This window comes from Pelophylax lessonae, assembly GCF_965119305.1.
Source record: "Pelophylax lessonae genome assembly, chromosome: 13".
Lineage (NCBI taxonomy): Eukaryota > Metazoa > Chordata > Amphibia > Anura > Ranidae > Pelophylax > Pelophylax lessonae.
The window spans coordinates 9,860,768-9,880,287 of record NC_138780.1 but is presented as its reverse complement, the minus strand read 5'-3'; the positions used below and the strand labels follow the sequence as shown (position 1 = coordinate 9,880,287).

General features: G+C 49.4%; 1 protein-coding gene across 1 annotated transcript in view; it reads right to left on the bottom strand.

Annotated features, from left to right (window-relative positions):
* Positions 1-19,520, bottom strand: part of LOC309543141 (uncharacterized protein) — a gene marked incomplete at its 3' end in the record, with an annotated part of 1,180,881 nt that overhangs the window by 124,617 nt on the left and 1,036,744 nt on the right. The window contains exon 31 of the mRNA XM_082242522.1: positions 9,991-10,155. Coding sequence (XP_082098648.1) covers positions 9,991-10,155 — 165 coding nt within the window. The remainder of the gene's footprint in view (positions 1-9,990; positions 10,156-19,520) is intronic.

The following is a 19,520-nucleotide window of genomic DNA, read 5'->3' as shown; positions in this document are numbered from 1 at the left end:
TTTATTAGCATTATTGAGCCATTTCTGTTCCTCAGATAAGTAACCACTGACACCGGTGATCTTTTTAGCTATCTACTGTTTACCATTGTCCACACATGTAAGGAAAATTCTTCACACTGGTCACACATAGAGAAGCATTCTTCCTACTGATCATCACAGTAAGGTACCATTAAGTCTAGTTATAGTAATTATTAGCAGGGGTTCCCTGAGACCAAAAAGTTATTTTAAGGGTTTGTCCATTATGAAAAGTTTAAATATGGCTGGTTTAGATTGATCCCCATGGAGATTTGGTCCACTACTGCTGATGTCTTGGGGTGGTAAAGGCAGAAAGATGAATAATTATTGGCATTAAGAGGCTTTGTGTGAGCCATCTCACATGCCAGCAAGGTTATGCTGAAAAAGTCTACAAGCTAGGCTTCAGCAGCATGTGAACCGAGAGCTACCACAAGTACAAGCTGGATTTTCGAGGAGGCAGAGGAACTAGAGATCAAATTGCCAACATTCGCTGGATCATGGAGAAAGCAAGGGAGTTCCAGTAAAGACTTTGATTGTGTAGATAACAACAAGATGTGGCAAATACTGAAAATAAAGGGGAATACCAGACTACCTACTTGTCTTCTGAAAAACCTGTATGCAAGTCAAGAAGCCACAGTTAGAACAGGACATGGAACAAATGACTGGTTTAAAACTAAGAAAGGAGTGCAGCAAGGATGTTTATTGTCACCCCACTTATTTAACCTATATGCAGTGTACATTATTTGAAATGCCAGGATCAACGAATCACAAGTTGGAAATAAGATTGCAGGAAGAAAAAAAACAACAACCTAAGATACGCAGATGATATCATACTAATGGCAGAAAGTGAAGAAAAACTAAAGAGTCTCTTAATTATGGTGAAAGAGGAGAGTGTAAAAGCTGGCCTGAAATTGAAGATTAGGAAAACTAAGATCATGGCAACTGGTCAGGTCACTCCTTGGCAAATAGAAGGAGAAGAAATGGAAACAGTGACGGCTTTTATCTTCCTAGGCTCCAAGATCATGGCAGACGGAGACTGTAGCCATGAAATTTAGAGATGCTTGCTTCTTTGGAGGAAAGCAATGGCAAACTTAGACAGCATTATAAAAAGCAGAGGCAACACCCTACCGACAAAGTGCCGTATCGTCAAAGCTATGATATTCCCAGTAGTAACCTATGGCTGTAAAGTTGGACAACAAGGAAGGCTGAACACCAAAGAATTGATGCTTTTGAACTATAGTGTTGGAGAAGACTCTTGAAAGTCCCTTGAACAGCAAAAAGACCAAACCAGTCAATCCTGAAGGAAATCAACCCTAAATATTCACTGAAAGGATAGATCCTGAAGCAGAAACTCAAATACTTGGACCTCCTAATGCTAAGAGAGGATTTATAGGAAACGACCCTGATGCTGGGAAACATGGAAGAAAAAAGGAGAAGAGGACGACAGAAAACAAGATGGATAGATAGCATCATCGAAACAATGAACATGAAGTTAAGCAAGCTCTGGGAGGCAGTGGAGGACAGAAAAGCCTGGCACGCTATGGTCCATGAGGTCACGAATAGTGATGTCGCGAACCTAAAATTCGCCGTTCGCGAACGGCGAACGCGAACATCGGCAAATGTTCGCGAACCGGCGAACCGGGCGAACCGCCATAGACTTCAATAGGCAGGCGAATTTTAAAACACACAGGGACTCTTTCTGGCCACAATAGTGATGGAAACGTTGTTTCAAGGGGACTAACACCTGGACTGTGGCATGCCGGAGAGGGATCACGCAAAAAAAAGTTCTTAAAAATTATAATTTTTTGATAGAGAGCCAATTATTGGAAAAATTAAAAAAAAATAAAAATAAAAAATTTCTTTGGATTTAGCATCTGGGGGGTCTAAAAAGTGTACCTGTGAAGTTTCAGCTCTGTAGCATGTCCAGAACCCCTAAAAAACAGCATTTGTCTTATATTTTCAGGAATATGGCTTCTCTGCGGCTGGCTTTTTCTCTTGCAGGCATTTATCGGGCATTTTTTTAGGCAGGCATGTCATTTTTTGTATTTAGTGTCTGGGGGGTCTAAAAAGTGTACCTGTCAATTTTCAGCTCTGTAGCATGTCCAGAACCCCTAAAAAACAGCATTTTTCTTATATTTTCAGGAATATGGCTTCTCTGCGGCTGGCTTTTTCTCTTGCAGGCATTTAGCGGGCATTTTTTTAGGCAGGCATGTCATTTTTTGTATTTAGTGTCTGGGGGGTCTAAAAAGTGTACCTGTCAAGTTTCAGCTCTGTAGCATGTCCAGAACCCCTAAAAAACAGCATTTTTCTTATATTTTCAGGAATATGGCTTCTCTGCGGCTAGCTTTTTCTCTTGCAGGCATTTAGCGGGCATTTTTTTTAGGCAGGCATGTCATTTTTTGTATTTAGTGTCTGGGGGGTCTAAAAAGTGTACCTGTCAAGTTTCAGCTCTGTAGCATGTCCAGAACCCCTAAAAAACAGCATTTTTCTTATATTTTCAGGAATATGGCTTCTCTGCGGCTGGCTTTTTCTCTTGCAGGCATTTAGCGGGCATTTTTTTAGGCAGGCATGTCATTTTTTGTATTTAGTGTCTGGGGGGTCTAAAAAGTGTACCTGTCAAGTTTCAGCTCTGTAGCATGTCCAGAACCCCTAAAAAACAGCATTTTTCTTATATTTTCAGGAATACGGCTTCTCTGCGGCTGGCTTTTTCTCTTGCAGGCATTTAGCGGGCATTTTTTTAGGCAGGCATGTCATTTTTTGTATTTAGTGTCTGGGGGGTCTAAAAAGTGTACCTGTCAAGTTTCAGCTCTGTAGCATGTCCAGAACCCCTAAAAAACAGCATTTTTATTATATTTTCAGTAATACGGCTTCTCTGCGGCTGGCTTTTTCTCTTGCAGGCATTTATCGGGCATTTTTTTAGGCAGGCATGTCATTTTTTGTATTTAGTGTCTGGGGGGTCTAAAAAGTGTACCTGTCAAGTTTCAGCTCTGTAGCATGTCCAGAACCCCTAAAAAACAGCATTTTTCTTATATTTTCAGGAATATGGCTTCTCTGCGGCTGGCTTTTTTTCTTGCAGGCATTTAGCGGGCATTTTTTTAGGCAGGCATGTCATTTTTTGTATTTAGTGTCTGGGGGGTCTAAAAAGTGTACCTGTCAAGTTTCAGCTCTGTAGTATGTCCACAACCCAAAAAAAACAGCATTTTTCTTATGATTTTTAGTAGAAAACTAATGCAGTGTCTTTCCAGCTGTCTTTTTTTCTTTCTGGCAAGCTGAAATATGATATGCCAAGGCAAACATGCCTATCAGTTGAGCTATGACACAGACAACACTGCACACATGGGGAAATATGTAAAACAAAAAACAGGAAAAGGAAATTAGGTGACGGTCACAAAACATGATATTGTGATTGGCCAAATAAAAAGTCGCCTCGCGATGAGGTCGCGCCAAAGTCGCGCTAAGTCGCGCCAAAGTCGCACTGGAAGCGACGCTACTTTAGTGGTAGCGGCAGTGTAAACCAGCACTAAAACATCCAGTGTGTGAATACGATCAGGTATGATGTTTTATCGGTCAAGTAGTGTAAGGGTTACGCCCGTCGCCCGCTTCACAGTGACAGACCAAACTCTGACAGACCAAACTCCCCGTTTAACAGTCAGTCAGTCCATTTGCACAACCGCAAACTCCCCATTTGCACAAGGTTGGATACCAAGCTAGCCATGTCCCGTTCCTTGTCCTCACTGACATCATTGAAGGTCTCTTCCTCCACCCAGCCACATACAACACCAAGGGTCCCCGAAAGGTGAGAACAAGCCCCCTGGGACGCCTGCTGTGGCTGGTATTCCACCTCCTCAAAGCCACCTTCCTCCTCTGACTTCTCTTCTTCAGACTCCTCTCTCTGCGTTGCCACAGGTCCAGCAATTGACAACGACAAGGCTGCTTCTGGTGGTGATGAGGACCACAACTCTTCCTCTTCATGCTCATCTACAGCCTGATCCAGTACTCTTCGCAGGGCACGCTCCAGAAAAAACGCATATGGGACGAGGTCGATGATGTTACCTTGGGTTCGACTGACCACCAGGGTTGTCATCTCCGCAAAAGGACGCATGAGCCTACAGCCATTGTTCATGAGCATTCAGTAACGCGGCCAAAAAATACCCAGCTCCGCAGAAAGAATGAAAGAAAATGAATGTTTTTTTTTAGGAAAAATTATCCTGCGGATCGCTTTTGGTCTGTACACAATGAAGCAACGACCTTATCATCTGGGGTGTGCCAACACAATCCTAGAGGTGATCGCTTCATTGTGATACGCAAGCCCCTTCACCACGACAAGGTAACGATCACGAAGGGGAATTGACACATGTATGTGCCTTTTTTTTTGTTTTTTGTTGTTTTGCAGCCACAGTGTAGCACCAGAGGCCAGAAAAATTAGGCATGTACACATGCATGAAAAAGTAGGTATTGTTGCAGCCGCTGCTGTAGCAGCGGCCTGAAAAATTGAGGTTTTAAGGCAGAAAGTGCACTAAAACATTGCGGCTTGAACCGTAGTTGGTGGCGGAGACGTCACGTAAGTCATCCGGCATGCAGAGAATGATTATATACAGCAGCGTGTGGACCATTTTTAGGCCAAGGCATCTCAGTCATCACCAGGCCTTTTTTAGTCAAATGCATCCCCCACTGTCAGTCCCTTCGGGATCCATGCCTCATTCATCTTAATAAACGTGAGGTAATCAAGACTTTTTTGACCTAGGCGACTTCTCTTCTCAGTGACAATACCTCCTGCTGCGCTGAAGGTCCTTTCTGACAGCACACTTGAAGCGGGGCAGGCCAGAAGTTCAATGGCAAATTGGGATAGCTCAGGCCACAGGTCAAGCCTGCACACCCAGTAGTCAAGGGGTTCATCGCTCCTCAGAGTGTCGATATCTGCAGTTAAGGCAAGGTAGTCTGCTACCTGTCGGTCGAGTCGTTCTCTGAGGGTGGACCCCGAAGGGCTGTGGCGATGCATAGGACTAAAAAAGCTCCGCATGTCCTCCATCAACAAGACGTCTGTAAAGCGTCCTGTCCTTGCCGGCGTGGTTGTGGTGGTAGGAGGAGGATTACTTTCACCTCTTCCCCTGTTGGATTCCCGTTGTGCTGTGACATCACCCTTATACGCTGTGTAAAGCATAGTTTTTAACTTATTTTGTAGCTGCTGCATCCTTTGCGACTGCCGGTAATTGGGTAACATATCACAGACTTTCTGCTTATACCGGGGGTCTAGTAGCGTGGCCACCCAGTACAGGTCGTTCTCCTTCAGCCTTTTTATACGAGGGTCTCTCAACAGGCATGACAGCATGAAAGACCCCATTTGCACAAGGTTGGATGCCGAGCTACTCATGTCCAATTCCTCGTCCTCACTGATGTCATTGAAGGTGTGTTCTTCCCCCCAGCCACGTACAACACCACGGATACCAGATAGGTGACAACGAGCACCCTGGGATGCCTGCTGTGGTTGGTGTTCCTCCTCCTCAAAGCCACATTCCTCCTCTGACTCCTCTTCCTCACACTCCTCTTCCAGTGTTGCCGCAGGTCCAGCAATCGATGGTAAGGCTGTTTCTGGTGGTGGTGATGGTGACCACAACTCTTCCTCTTCCTCTTCACGCTCATCTACGGCCTGATCCAGCACTCTTCGCAGGGCACGCTCCAGGAAAAAAACATATGGGATGATGTCGCTGATGGTGCCTTCAGTGCGACTCACTAGGTTTGTCACCTCCTCAAAAGGACGCATGAGCCTACAGGCATTGCGCATGAGCGTCCAGTAGCGTGGCAAAAAAATACCCAGCTCCGCAGAGGCTGTCCTAGCACCCCGGTCATACAAATACTCGTTGACCGCTTTTTCTTGTTGGAGCAGGCGGTCGAACATTAGCAGTGTTGAATTCCAACGTGTCGGGCTGTCGCAAATCAAGCGCCTCACTGGCATGTTGTTTCGCCGCTGAATATCTGCAAAGTGCGCCATGGCCGTGTAGGAACGCCTGAAATGGCCACACACCTTCCTGGCCTGCTTGAGGACGTCCTGTAAGCCTGGGTACTTCTGCACAAAACGTTGCACAATCAGATTCAACACATGTGCCATGCACGGCACATGTGTCAACTTGCCCAAATTCAATGCCGCCAACAAATTGCTCCCGTTGTCACACACCACTTTGCCGATCTCCAGTTGGTGCGGGGTCAGCCACTGATCCACCTGTGCATTCAGGGCGGACAGTAGTACTGGTCCGGTGTGACTCTCTGCTTTCAGGCAAGTCAACCCCAAGACAGCGTGACACTGTCGTATCCGGCATGTGGAATAGCCCCTGGGGAGCTGGGGGGGTGCAGTTGGTGTGGAGCAAGACGCAACAGCAGAAGAGGACTCAGCCGAGGAGGTTAGCAAAGAGGATGGAGTAGGAGGAGTAGAGGAGGTGGCAGCAGGCCTGCCTGCAAGTCGTGGCGGTGTCACCAACTCCTCTGCAGCAGAGCCACGCATTCCATGCTTGGCAGCCGCCAGCAGGTTTACCCAATGCGCAGTGTACGTTATATACCTGCCCTGACCGTGCTTTGCAGACCAGCTATCAGTGGTCAGATGGACCCTTGCCCCAACACTGTGTGCCAGACGTGACATGATTTCCTTTTCCACAATAGAGTACAGGTTGGGGATTGCCTTTTGTGAAAAATAATTTCGGCCGGGTACCTTCCACTGCGGTGTCCCAATAGCGACAAATTTTTTGAAGGCCTCAGACTCCACCAGCTTGTATGGTAAAAGCTGGCGGGCTAAGAGTTCCGACAAGCCAGCTGTCAGACGCCGGGCAAGGGGGTGACTCTGCGAGATTGGCTTTTTACGCTCAAACATTTCCTTGACAGACACCTGACTGTGGGCAGGTGACGAGCAGGAACTGCTGAAGGTGAGAGGCGGAGGGGCGGGTTGTTGATAGGGGGCATGGAGGACAGCAGTGGTTGACGTGGCTGAAGATGCTGGACCAGGAGGAGGATGGTGGCTTTCAGTTTGTGTGCTGCTTTTACTCATGTGTTGATCCCATAGGCGTTTGTGATGTGAGATCATGTGCCTTCGCAAAGCAGTTGTACCTAGGTGGGTGTTGGACTTCCCACGACTCAGTTTCTTTCTTTTTGGCACAGGTTACAAATGGCATCGCTGATATCAGAGGCAGACACACAAAAAAAATGCCACACTGCTGAGCTTTGCAAGGACGGCATTCTGGTGGTGGCAACAGCTTGCGTTGATTGGCGTGCTGTCTGGCTGACCCCGGGTGCCGAATCTACATGCTGTCTGACTGCGCCACTAGCTCCTTGCGATGACCTCCTCCCCCTGCTTCCAACTCGTCTCCTCCTCCTCTCTGTCTCCCCATCTGAACTTTCCCCCTCTTCTTCTGCTCTTCGAGCAGGCACCCAGGTGACATCCACAGACACATCGTCATCATCAGCCGCTTCACTTGACAACTCAGCAAAGGCAGCAGCAGCAGGTACAACATCATCATCATCACAATGTACGTCCATGTGTATAATGCTGCCTGACTGAGACATATCCCCGTTATCTACATCCTCTGGCACTAATAGTTGCGCATCACTTATTTCTTCAAACTGATGTGAAAATAACTCCTCTGACGGATCAAGTGAAGCGGCTGTGGTGCTAGTGTTGGTGGTGGTGCCGGCGGGCTGGCGAGTGGTAAATTGAGAGGTGCCCGAAGCTGAGCTGGAGGAGGATGGTGCATTAGGGTTCCGAGCGGAAGCTGTAGACGATTGGGTGTCTTGTGTAAGCCAGTCAACTATGGCCTCAGAATTTTTTGAGTTCAGGGTCTGTGGTGGCCTCTGAACACTGGGCATTATTCTAGGGCCTAAGGAAATCACAGCACCACGACCACGACGGCCCTTGCGGGGTGGCCTGCCTCTGTCTGTCATTTTCTTTTTTAATGTGTTGTGTACTATGAGTGCAAGGTGCTGTGCCAACCTATAGGAGTGTTGGGCAGTGGGTACAGTACACTCTGTGGACCTGACAGTCACTGGCACTCAGGCAACTGCAATTAAAAAAAATATATATTTTTTTTACTTGGCAAGCTGCTGTGCCACCTTATATATCAGTGGTGGGTGGGCAGTGGCACAGTACACTCTCTGTGGACCTGACAGCAGTCACTGGCACCCAGGCAACTGCAATTTTAAAAAATATATATTTTATTTTACTTTGCAAGCTGCTGTGCCACCTTATATATCAGTGGTGGGTGGGCAGTGGCACAGTACACTCTCTGTGGACCTGACAGCAGTCACTGGCACCCAGGCAACTGCAATTTTAAAAAATATATATTTTATTTTACTTTGCAAGCTGCTGTGCCACCTTATATATCAGTGGTGGGTGGGCAGTGGCACAGTACACTCTCTGTGGACCTGACAGCAGTCACTGGCACCCAGGCAACTGCAATTTTAAAAAATATATATTTTATTTTACTTTGCAAGCTGCTGTGCCACCTTATATATCAGTGGTGGGTGGGCAGTGGCACAGTACACTCTCTGTGGACCTGACAGCAGTCACTGGCACCCAGGCAACTGCAATTTTAAAAAAATATATTTTATTTTACTTTGCAAGCTGCTGTGCCACCTTATATATCAGTGGTGGGTGGGCAGTGGCACAGTACACTCTCTGTGGACCTGACAGCAGTCACTGGCACCCAGGCAACTGCAATTAAAAAATATATATATTTTTTTTACTTTGCAAGCTGCTGTGCCACCTTATATATCAGTGGTGGGTGGGCACACAGTGGCACTGCAGTGGGCACAGTACACTCTGTGGACCTGACAGTAACTGGCAGCCCAGGCAACTGCAATAATAAAAAATATTTTTTTTTTTCAATTTATTGCAACAAGATGCTGTGCCACCGTATATATATCAGTGATGGGCAGTGCACTGCAGTGGGCCTGACACAGCACTCACTGCAATTATGACAGAGGAAAAAAAAAATATTTTTTAAAATGCCAGGTACTGTGCCTGTGCCACCCGAAATGAGTGTGGTGTGCACACAGTACAGTCTGTGGTAGGTCTGTGGCCTCTCACACACAGCGGGCAGGCAACTGCAGTGTACAATAGATATATATAGATATATATATAAAGAAAAAACTCTATTACCTTACCAGCCCTTAAAAGGGCTTTTGGGGACACTATATATATATATATATATATATGTATATATATAAATAAAAAAATCCTCAATTACCAGCCCTTAAAAGGGCTTTTGGGGACACTAGATAGATATAGATATATATATATAAGAAGAAACAACTCAATTACCAGCCCTTAAAAGGGCTTTTGGGGACGCTAGGTATATATATATATATATATATATATATATATATATAAAAAAAAAACACAAATACCAGCCCTTAGAAGGGCTTTTTGGGGTGCTGTCCTTACAGCAGTAGTGGACCAAGAACACTGCAAGACCAGGAACACTGACTAACTGTCCCTAGCTTAACAGCAGCAGCAGCAGCAGCTCTCTCCCTACTCTCACTACACACACTGCTTCAGAATGATCTAAGATGGATGCTGCCCTTGCTTATTTATAGGAGGTGGGAGGGTGTGGGAGGGAGGTATGCTGATTGGCTGGAAATGTGTCTGCTGACTGTAAAGTTCAGGGTCAAAGTTTGCCTCAATGATGTCTTATGGGGGGCGGACCGAACATCGCATATGTTCGCCGGCAGCGGCGAACGCGAACATGCTAAGTTCGCCGGGAACTGTTCGCCGGCGAACAGTTCTATACATCTCTAGTCACGAAGAGTCGGACCTCACTAAATGACTGAACAACAACAACATGAGCCCTCCTCCTGTACTGTGTGATATATCCCTAAATCCTGCTGTGCATGGGTGAAGACACTGCAATCACCATACACAGCAAAATCAAACAAAGCATTCAATAGAAAATAGTCCCAGAATATTATTGTCTCCGACAGTTCTGTTATACTCACTTTAATACGTTTATCCGGCTTGTTGTCAGAGCTTCCATCAGATCACTGAAATGAGGACCCTCCAGATTGTTCCCAGACAGGTTCAGTGTCCTCAGTGTCTGGTTATTTCTTATTCCAGATGCCAGGTGAGGGCAGGAACTGTCTGTCAGGTGATTACCAGCCAATCTGTAGAAGAAGAGAAGAAGGTTACTAGAAGGAAATTAATTTCTCCGCAGGAATGAATGTAACTATTCTCTACATGAATGGAACTCATTTCTCTTCATTGAAATCATGTAATAACTTCATAAAACTCCAGTGAAATATATATATATTTTTTTAGGTAGTTAGGTAGGGTCCTTTCACATGGGCTTTTTAAACAGGTTCATCTGTCAGTTTTTTAGGTGGACCTAATTGGAAAGTCTATGAAAGTCTATGGGCAAGTGGATGTGTCCAATTCATCTACCTCTGAGTCTATCATGATCTGGAAAAAAAACACACAAAAGGACTGTGTCCTTTTTTATATTTCCAGACCTAAATATGATGGATCAAAGGTAGCCTGATGTAAACGGACACAAGTCTGCTTACATCTGGCAACCCATAAATCCAATAGGACTCCACAAACGTCCACTGTCAAAATGCAGACAAGAAACTGAATGAGCATGAATGTTCCTGTTCTGCTTTGAATCAGCAGGGCTACTGTGTCAGAGATTCCCTGCTGAATGTAGCAGCACAACATGCCTGCTTGAAAGGACCCTTACCTGTAAGATCTTTTTCATGGAGTACATCACAGGACACAGGAAATTAATAATTATTAGATCATTAGTCCAGGTGATTGGACAATAGCAAGTTGCGAAGCCTAACTCAACCCTGCATAACCTATTCCATTTCCAGCATTGCTTCAGAGTAACCGTTCACTGCAAAGGAAGAGAAGCTGGGCAATTGAAATGGAGATCCACATTACTGTCAAAACTCATCCAATGGAGCTCTTGGGTGCCCTGTCTTTAAGCTGTATGTGTGGCAGTCAGTGTGGTCGCCCTGGGCGCAACATTTAGAGGGGCACAAGATGACAGAGAGCGGGCTCACACAGTATGTCATCCAGTGTGAGCCCGCTCTCTGTCATCCAGCATGAATCTGGGCACACCTTAATCCAGGGGCAGCACCACCAGGGGGGTGCTTGAGTTTACCCCATCTCTGTGACCATCTGTGTCCCAGGGCTATGAACAAGGTAGTGGTAGTGAACAAGCATGTAGCAGTCGTGTGAAATGCGTCTACTGTCCTACCCTGCTGTACCTTGTACCACTCATGGGAATAAAGAACTTTTCTTCATTGGATTACATGGTGGTGTGAGACCATTTTCTTTTTTTTTTTTCCAAATTAGTTTTTATTAAAGGTAAGAAAGAGTACAAGTAAGATACATACATTCAAACATAGCCGCGTTGAAGCGTACAAAACCAAAATACATTAGGCTAGTGAGAAAGATGATTACAGTGCAGCAATATAACAATGCCAGACAGTAAAAACATTAAACATCAGATCTACTTTCGTCATCAAAGGACATTAAAAAGCAGTACGATCCTCAGAAGTGTTTGAAGACTACAGTAGATCCACACTCAGTATGGAACATCTCACAGCAGGGCAATGCTAGATAATGAGTAATGTAAACAAGGAGATAACTGAAAATAAACTATTCTCACTAAGAAACCCAAAAAAGGGGGGGCTTACAACACATTGGGAAAAGACATGGATCACATAAGGGGAGGACAAAGGGGCCAAGAGGTGAGTAAAGGAGTATCCAGGAAAGGGGGACTAGGAAGGGCAGGGCAAGATTCAGGGGAAGACAGTAGGAGCCAGCAGACAAAGCTGGCCGGGCGCCTACCACAGAGCAGCAAGGGGAAAGAGGGGGGGAGAGCAGGCAGAAATAGAAAGGGAAAGAGGTCCGATGGATCCCGTGGAGGTGTCGGCTGCATAGGTCGGGTGGGTCAGCAAGCGGCCCCCTGCAGCGCCCTGCCGTCGTCCGACCGGACAAACTCATTCCAGCAGCCCCACGTAGCCGTATAGAGTTCCCTCCTGCCCTGCGAGGTCAGTACCAGGTCCTCAAAGTCGTTAATCTGCTTGATTCTAGACAACCAGAGCCGCGTGGACGGCGGAGCGGTGGACTTCCAGCATGCGCCTATGCAGGCCTTCGCCGCATTAAAGAGGTGGCGTAAAATCGATTTTTTTGTAGCGGTCCGGTTGAAGAGAGGAGCAGTGGAGGAGAAAGAGTGCCGGGTCATCCCGGAGAACATAGTCGGTCATCCGCTGGGGTACCTCTCTCACCTGACTCCAGAAGTCGCTCAACAAGGGGCAGCTCCAGAAAACATGGAGCATCTTCCCACGGTCCTTCCGACACCGCCAACATCTGTCCGATGCCTCCGGGAAGAAACCCGCCACTCTCGTTGGAGTATAGTACCAGTGTGTCAACACCTTATAGTTGACCTCCTGGAGGCGAGTACAGATTGAGGACTTCAGGGAGAAGCGGATAATATTCCGACGCTGAGATAGTGAGAAAGTCCTTTGCAGCTCCTTCTCCCATTGCAGGATGCCGGGCAGAACAAAGTCATCTCTGGGTTCCGAGAGCAAGGTATAGATTTGAGATAAAGCGTGCGGAAGAGGGGTATCACATGAAAAGAGGGCTTCCAAAGTAGTCAGCGGTCTCTCAAAGGAGGAGCGAGAACCCAGTTCTCAAAAAAAATGCAGCAGCTGGAGAGCCTGCCATCGTGAGAGCATGAAGGGACCGTCAGCCGCCGTCAGCTGTATAAGGGAAGGCCAGGCCACCCCAGAGCCGAAGTGGGACACCCGGAAGCGTCCCATCTCCAGCAAGGTACGGAAACGCCCGCTACCACATCCCGACGGGAAGGCTCGGTTTCCCAGAATCGGGAACATAGGTGAGGCCACCCTTCGGGAGTCGTCTAAGGCTAGGGCCGCAGCACAGACCCTGAGGGTCGGGCCGATCAAGGGGTGTCGTCGGACCTCCATCGGTACCGAGCCGACATGCCACGGGGCGCCCGGGAGGTGCACAGGACATTGGGACATCTCAAGAGTCGTCCACAATTTCAGGGTAGAGTGTCTGCACCAGTCCACCAGTCTATTCAAATGGGTAGCCTAGTAGTACCGTCGGACATCAGGGGCCGCCACCCCACCGTAAGCCTTAGGCATCGTGAGTATCTTCCCCCGAAGCCTGGGGCGACGGCCAGCCCAGATAAATCTGGTGAAAACCGCATTCACCTGTTTAAAGAAGGCCGCAGGGATCAACACCGGCAAGGCCTGAAACAGAAATAAAAACTTCGGCAGGATAGACATTTTAAGGATACTGCAACGCCCAAACCAGGAGTGCAGGCCGGAGGACCACTTGTCCAGAAGAGCACGCGTGGCAGCTAGGAGAGGCGGAAAGTTCAGCCGGAACACATTAGCTGGGTCAGGAGGCAGAAGGGTCCCCAAGTACTTCAGGGCAGACGAAGTCCACCTAAAAGAAAAGCTGTGGCTAAGGGTGTCCAAAAGGGCGGGTAGAGAGATACCCATTGCCGCAGACTTAGTGTAGTTGATCTTGAGGTGCGAGACTGCACCATATAGTTCAAATTCGCGGAGCAGGTTAGGTAGGGAGATCAAGGGGTTGGTCAGGGAAAAAAGAAGATCATCGGCGTAAGCCGAGACCTTATATGAGGTGGAGCCCACTGAGAGTCCAGAGATATCAGCATTGAGGCGGACCCTAGACAGGAAAGGCTCCAGGGAAAGGGCGAACAGTAAGGGCGAAAGGGGGCAACCCTGTCTGGTGCCATTGTATATGCCAAAGGGTCATGAGAATACTCCATTCGCCTTCACCATTGCGCGTGGGCACGTATAAACACCTGCAATCCAGGCCAGCATGCGAGGGCCAGCACCATAACGCTGCAGTACCCCCAAAATGACCAGCTCACCCGATCAAAAGCCTTCTCGGCATCAGTACTGAGTAGCACCGTGGGGGTGCCGGTGGTCTTGGCAAGGTGGATCATGTTCAAGGCCCTGATGGTGTTGTCTCTGGCTTCCCTGGAGGAGATAAACCCGACCTGGTCCAAGTGGACCAGATCTGGGAGAAGTGGTTGCAGCCGAGACGCCACCATTTTGGTGAAAAGCTTAAGATCAGCATTCAATAAAGAGATCGGCCTGTAGCTCCCACAGGCCGCGGGGTCCTTCCCCTCCTTAGGGATCACGGAGATGTGTGCCAGTAAAGAGTCCGCGTGGAAGGAGGAGGATTTCCCGATCTCATTGAACACCTTGAGCATATGAGGGAAAAGATGGGCTTGTAGCAGCTGGTAATAAAGGATTGTCAGACCATCTGGTCCAGGGGCCTTACCCTTTTTCGTCGACTTAAGGGCCATGGAGAGCTCGTCCTCAGTAAAGTCCTCCTCTAAAGCCTCACTCTCCGGTGAAGGGAACCTAGGCAGAGCAACCGAGTCCAAGTAGGAGGCGACCGCAGCATCATGGGACCGATCACGGGGTAAATGATATAAGGACGAGTAAAAGTCCCCAAACCGCTGGGCGATTTCCCTAGGCATATGTAACTTATGGCCGCCAGCATCAGTCACGAAAGGGATGTATGAGGACAACCGCTGCTCCCTAAGGGACCTGGCCAACATGCGCCCACATTTATTGCCAGACTCATAATGGAACCGCCTACAACGCTGTAAAGCCGCTTTAGCGCGGTATTTCAACAACTCCGCTACCTGGGACCGTAGGCCCGATAACTCAGCCCCTGACGCAGCATCCATATGCCGCTTGTGCTGGTCCTCCAGGCGAGCGATATCCGCCAAAAGTCTGGTCAATTGTTTTTCCCTATCTCTCTTGATGCGTGCGCCATGTGTGATCAGTACTCCCCGAATGACGGCCTTATGGGCCTCCCAGACCACCCCCGGGTCACTGTCCGGGGTGTCGTTTAGTTGGAAATAGGACTGGAGCTGTTGGGAGACGTCCGCCAGTACCACGGGGTCTTGTAGCAGACTCTCATTCAGTCTCCAATGCCAGTCTGACTCTCGGTTGGGTCCCCCAAGATTCACCTCCATAGTCACCGGGGCATGATCTGACCATGTGATGGAACCGATTTCTATACCAACCATCGAGGAAAGAAGGCGGTGGGGAACCAAGAAGAAATCGATACGGGAATAAACGTTATGGGGATTAGAGTAGAACGAGTAATCGCGCTCTCCAGCATGCAGGATGCGCCAAGCATCCACCAATTGAAGTTCCCTAAGCAGTTTGGTAACTTGCGTCCGGGTGCCCCGAGAGACAGAGGAAACTCCAGAAGACGTATCCACCAATGGGTCCAAGGGTAGATTCCAGTCGCCACCCACAATCAGCTTCCCCTCTGCAAAATCCATCAGAGACAGCAGCGTTTTCCGCAGAAACGAGTCTTGATGGGAGTTTGGCGCATATACATTGGCGAGTGTCACCAGCTGGCCGCCGATACGTCCCTTGAGAAAGAGGAAACGCCCGTGCAGGTCTGTCTTCCTATCAAGCAGGGACCAAGGGATATTACTTGAAAGAAGGATGGATACCCCCCTAGAATTAGAGACATTGTTGGTAGCGTGATATGCAGTAGGGAAGAACCTGTTCTGAAGGAAGGGCAAGCCTCCCGAGCGAAAGTGGGTCTCCTGTATGAATGCGATGTCGGAACGCGAACGCCGCAGGTCACCCATGAGCATTCGCCTCTTTTCGGGCACATTAAGGCCCCTGGCATTCCAGGTGGACACGCGAACAGGATCCATAACGGTAGGGGCAGAGAGTTAAGTAGAAGCAGGTAGGGAGCAGACAGGTGTAAGAAAGTGGGTATGAGGAGGTAGGAAAGAGCAGCAGGGGGCGGGAAGAGGGGGACAGGGAAGTGAGGGTAGGTGACAGGGAGAGTGCAATCACACGGGAGTAGTGTGCCGCGGTCTACTGAAGGGAGAAAAGAAGGGATAGAGGAGAGCGTTGGCAGGGGGAGGAAAACAAAGGGAGAAGACAATAGAGACACCCAAATAAGGGAGAGAACCCTCTAGGGTGTAGGCCTAAGTGGGGGGTAGAACCAAACACAGCGAGAGAGTCGAGCTCCGGTACCAGAGCTCCCTCAGCATGAAACCATATTATACCATAACATTAATGTGAATAGAAAAAAAAATAAAAATAAAATAAAATCGCAGTAAACCATAGAACCTAGTGTGTCCAAGGAATGAGCCAGAGGAAATCACTCAAGGCGCACCCCAGGGACAGCCGCAAGATCTAAACATGAAGAAAAATAAAAAAAGAAAGGAACCAGCACAGTAAGGAGATGCCATAACCAGCCAACATTAGAAACAGGACATATCGTGTCTAGCCCTACTGGGCACCGACCAGGCATGACCATAAACACTACGAGAAGCAGGCACCAAAGTGCCACCCCAATGGATGGTGATGCCGGACACGGAACCCAGTAGCCCGGGACCTCCCCCCCCCAAGCAGAGCAGGGACGCCACCCCCCCCCCCCCCCCCCACAGCACAAGACTGCACTCTCCCAATGGCGTCAACGGGCACCCAACCAAGAGACCGCAGTAACAGCAGCGGCCCGATCCCCGTTAAGAAGCATCTAGGGGAGGAGAGGGGAAAACAGCTCCATCCTCCCCCAGAGTTCGGGCCCCCCATGTAAACCAGCCGTCCCCCTAGAGCCCCCCCTCCCATCGAGAACAGACCCCACATAACTCCATACCCAGCTGTCAAGTAGGTCAGCAAAAGCAAATCACGAGATGTATACCAGAACCTTGGAAAGTCCGCAGGAACAGCCGGCACGGAACTCAAAAGACAGTCACTGTAACCAATGTCCTCCCGTGCTGGGACAGAGAAGAATCAGGCACACCGCAGCGGAGCCCAGGCCAGCAGACCCCAAGGTTCCCCGGGACAGCAGGGGTCCACCGAGGTGCGGATACGGGTGGGTGGGACAGTCTAGGCGAGTGCACAGGGTGGGGGGTTCCACTCCAGGAGACATCGGCATGTTCCGTGGGTCCTCCAAGCAGGGGGACAGGAATATCCAGGTAGAGGAGGGGGGGGGGCAACAGGAGCGTCAGGGTTGAAAGTCACAGGGCAGGGGACAAGACCCTCTCAGGCACGGGGAGGGCAGCGTGACAGCAGGCCATCGAGGGCCAAGGGCCGCGGCGGGGTGAAGCAGGCCCGGCATCCAAAAACATGGGTAGAGATGGCAAACGGCCGTCACATCAACCGGCCGGGGAGGAACAATAGCACCGGACCAGGGTGGCATGGCATCAGTTAGTAAAGCAGTGGAGAGCATGAAAGTCAGTCTTCTCTCACCTCCTGCGGCGTCTCAGGAACCAGTCTCCTCCGGCTTCTGGGGGTGCGGGGCGGAAGGCCGCTGCCCCGGTTGGAAGAGTTCGGAGGCCGCCGAGGGGGGGTTGGTAGGTGCTGGAGCCAGTTCGGGACCCGGATGGGCTCAACATTGAGGAAGGTAAAAAGATCTGGCAGCTCCTCCGGGTGAGATAATGTAAATGATGACGATCCCTTGCGGACTGTGAGGGAGATGGGGAATCCCCAGCGATAAGTGCATCCCGTGCGACGGATCCTGTCCAAAAGAGGGCGCATCAGTGCCCGGCGTTGCAAGGTGGCTCTCGACAGATCCGGGAGGATTTTAACTTTAGCACCGTCAAAGTCTATGTCTCCGGATTCCCAGGCCTGCCGGAGGATCAGTTCCTTGTGGGTGTAATGATGGAGTCTGTAGATAACATCCCGGGGCCGGTCCGCATCCATGGAGCGCGGGCCGAGAGCTCGGTGAACCCTGTCAAACTCCAGTTCAGCCCGAGGGATAGTCGGCACCAGATTATGGCAGATGGACAGCAGGGTAGGTTGAAGTGAGTCCTGTTCAGTGGCTTCGGGAAGACCGCGCAGACGGAGATTATTGCGCCTACTGCGGTCTTCCATCTCCTCCATTTTCAGCTGCATGGAGGTCACATATTGGGCCTGTAGCTTGTGTCCCTGCTCCAACTGCGACACCCGGGCCTCCAAGGCTGAAAGAGAGGACTCTCCCCCTGTCACCCGCTCTGAGAGCTGCTGAAGATCTGCTTGAACAGCTTGGTAATCCCTCCTGTGGGCCTCCTCCACTCGCTGTACTAAAGCCTCCATGTCCTGCTTAGTCGGCAAGGCCCGAATCAAGGCCCGCAGATCTGCTTCCATCCCGGTACCCGGCGGCAGCTGCGAGGGTCCCAGCGGGGAGCAAAGAGGGAGAGGAGTGCCCGACAACGCCCACGGTTCCGACTGAACCGAGGCAGCAGGTGACGGTGGGGTGTCCGCCATGGTGGCAGAGGGGGAGAGAACAGCGCTCGGTCCGGCCGTGTGAGCGCAGGCTGATGCCGATCGGGTTTTAGGGAAGAACCGGTGGAGATCGGGCTTCGGGGATGGTTGCAGAGACTTCCGTGATCTTCTACGGCGGCCAGAGTTCATGCCAAGCGTGGGTAAGGTAGGTATTTACGTTGAAATCGAGGGAGATGGTTGGAGCTCGCTCAGAATATGTCTTCACTCCGCCATGTCCAGGACACTCCCCTCCAAAGTGGAGCCTTTAAGGTTGCTTCAGATGCTGCTATATCGGGTGGACGGGTGGGGGAGCCCCCTCCTTACATGTTTCCCGCCATGTGCAACAGGTGTAAATCTTCCTGGAATTCCAGAGAGGGGCTAGCGGGTGAGCAGCAGGGCAGCCAGCAGAAATCTATAGTAAGGGTGCTTGCAGGTTAGGGTGAGAGGTGCGCTGCCTGCTGAGAGTCTCTGTCCCCTTCTGCAGCCAAGATGGCGGACAGCAATGCTGTAGGAAGCTTGTGGAGTCAATGGAGACCATTTTCTTCTTTCATGCTTCTCCTGGTGGCGAGCCGAGGTTCAGCACCCACCTTGAATCGTGGACTTTGACAAGCCTGAGCGGTGTTATCTCTCTTCATTGTGTCCCAGGGCTGGCAAGGTCTGCCTGTGAGTTTTTCCCCCAGCTGCAGTGTCCCTCAAGTGCCCCATACACAGCATTCTGAGGTTTGCAGCCAATGGGACTCTTTATCATCTGTGCAGTATCTGCCCGTGCAGCGGGCTGAGGAGGTAGTGGGCGGGGGCGTGGTTTGGCCAAACTCTCCCTCCTACATACTCACATGTGGCTGTTCTGCCTGATCGAGCAGATGAAACTGGGAAGGAGGTGGAGCAGAGATGGCAGCCCGCGGGTCTTCTATTTCAAGCCATGGGGTAAGTGGCTGATGGGCAAAGGTCCACCTTTATCACTACAGGAGTTCCCTAAATGCTCCATCTGTGCTGACAAAGAAGGGATAGTGCTGCGCTGTTCTATAATAATAAAGAGATAAAAAGAGTTGCTAAGTCGTAGACTAAATCCCAGATGCAGTATCCCCAATTTTACTTTATATGTGATAAAATTGTGAATCAAAATGTATAATAAAGTGCACTAGTGCTAGGTCTCCTATTGTATGAATGACTGAGTGATGAATAAATGATATAAAGTGACAGGAGTGCACAAATAACTGAGTACAAATAAATAA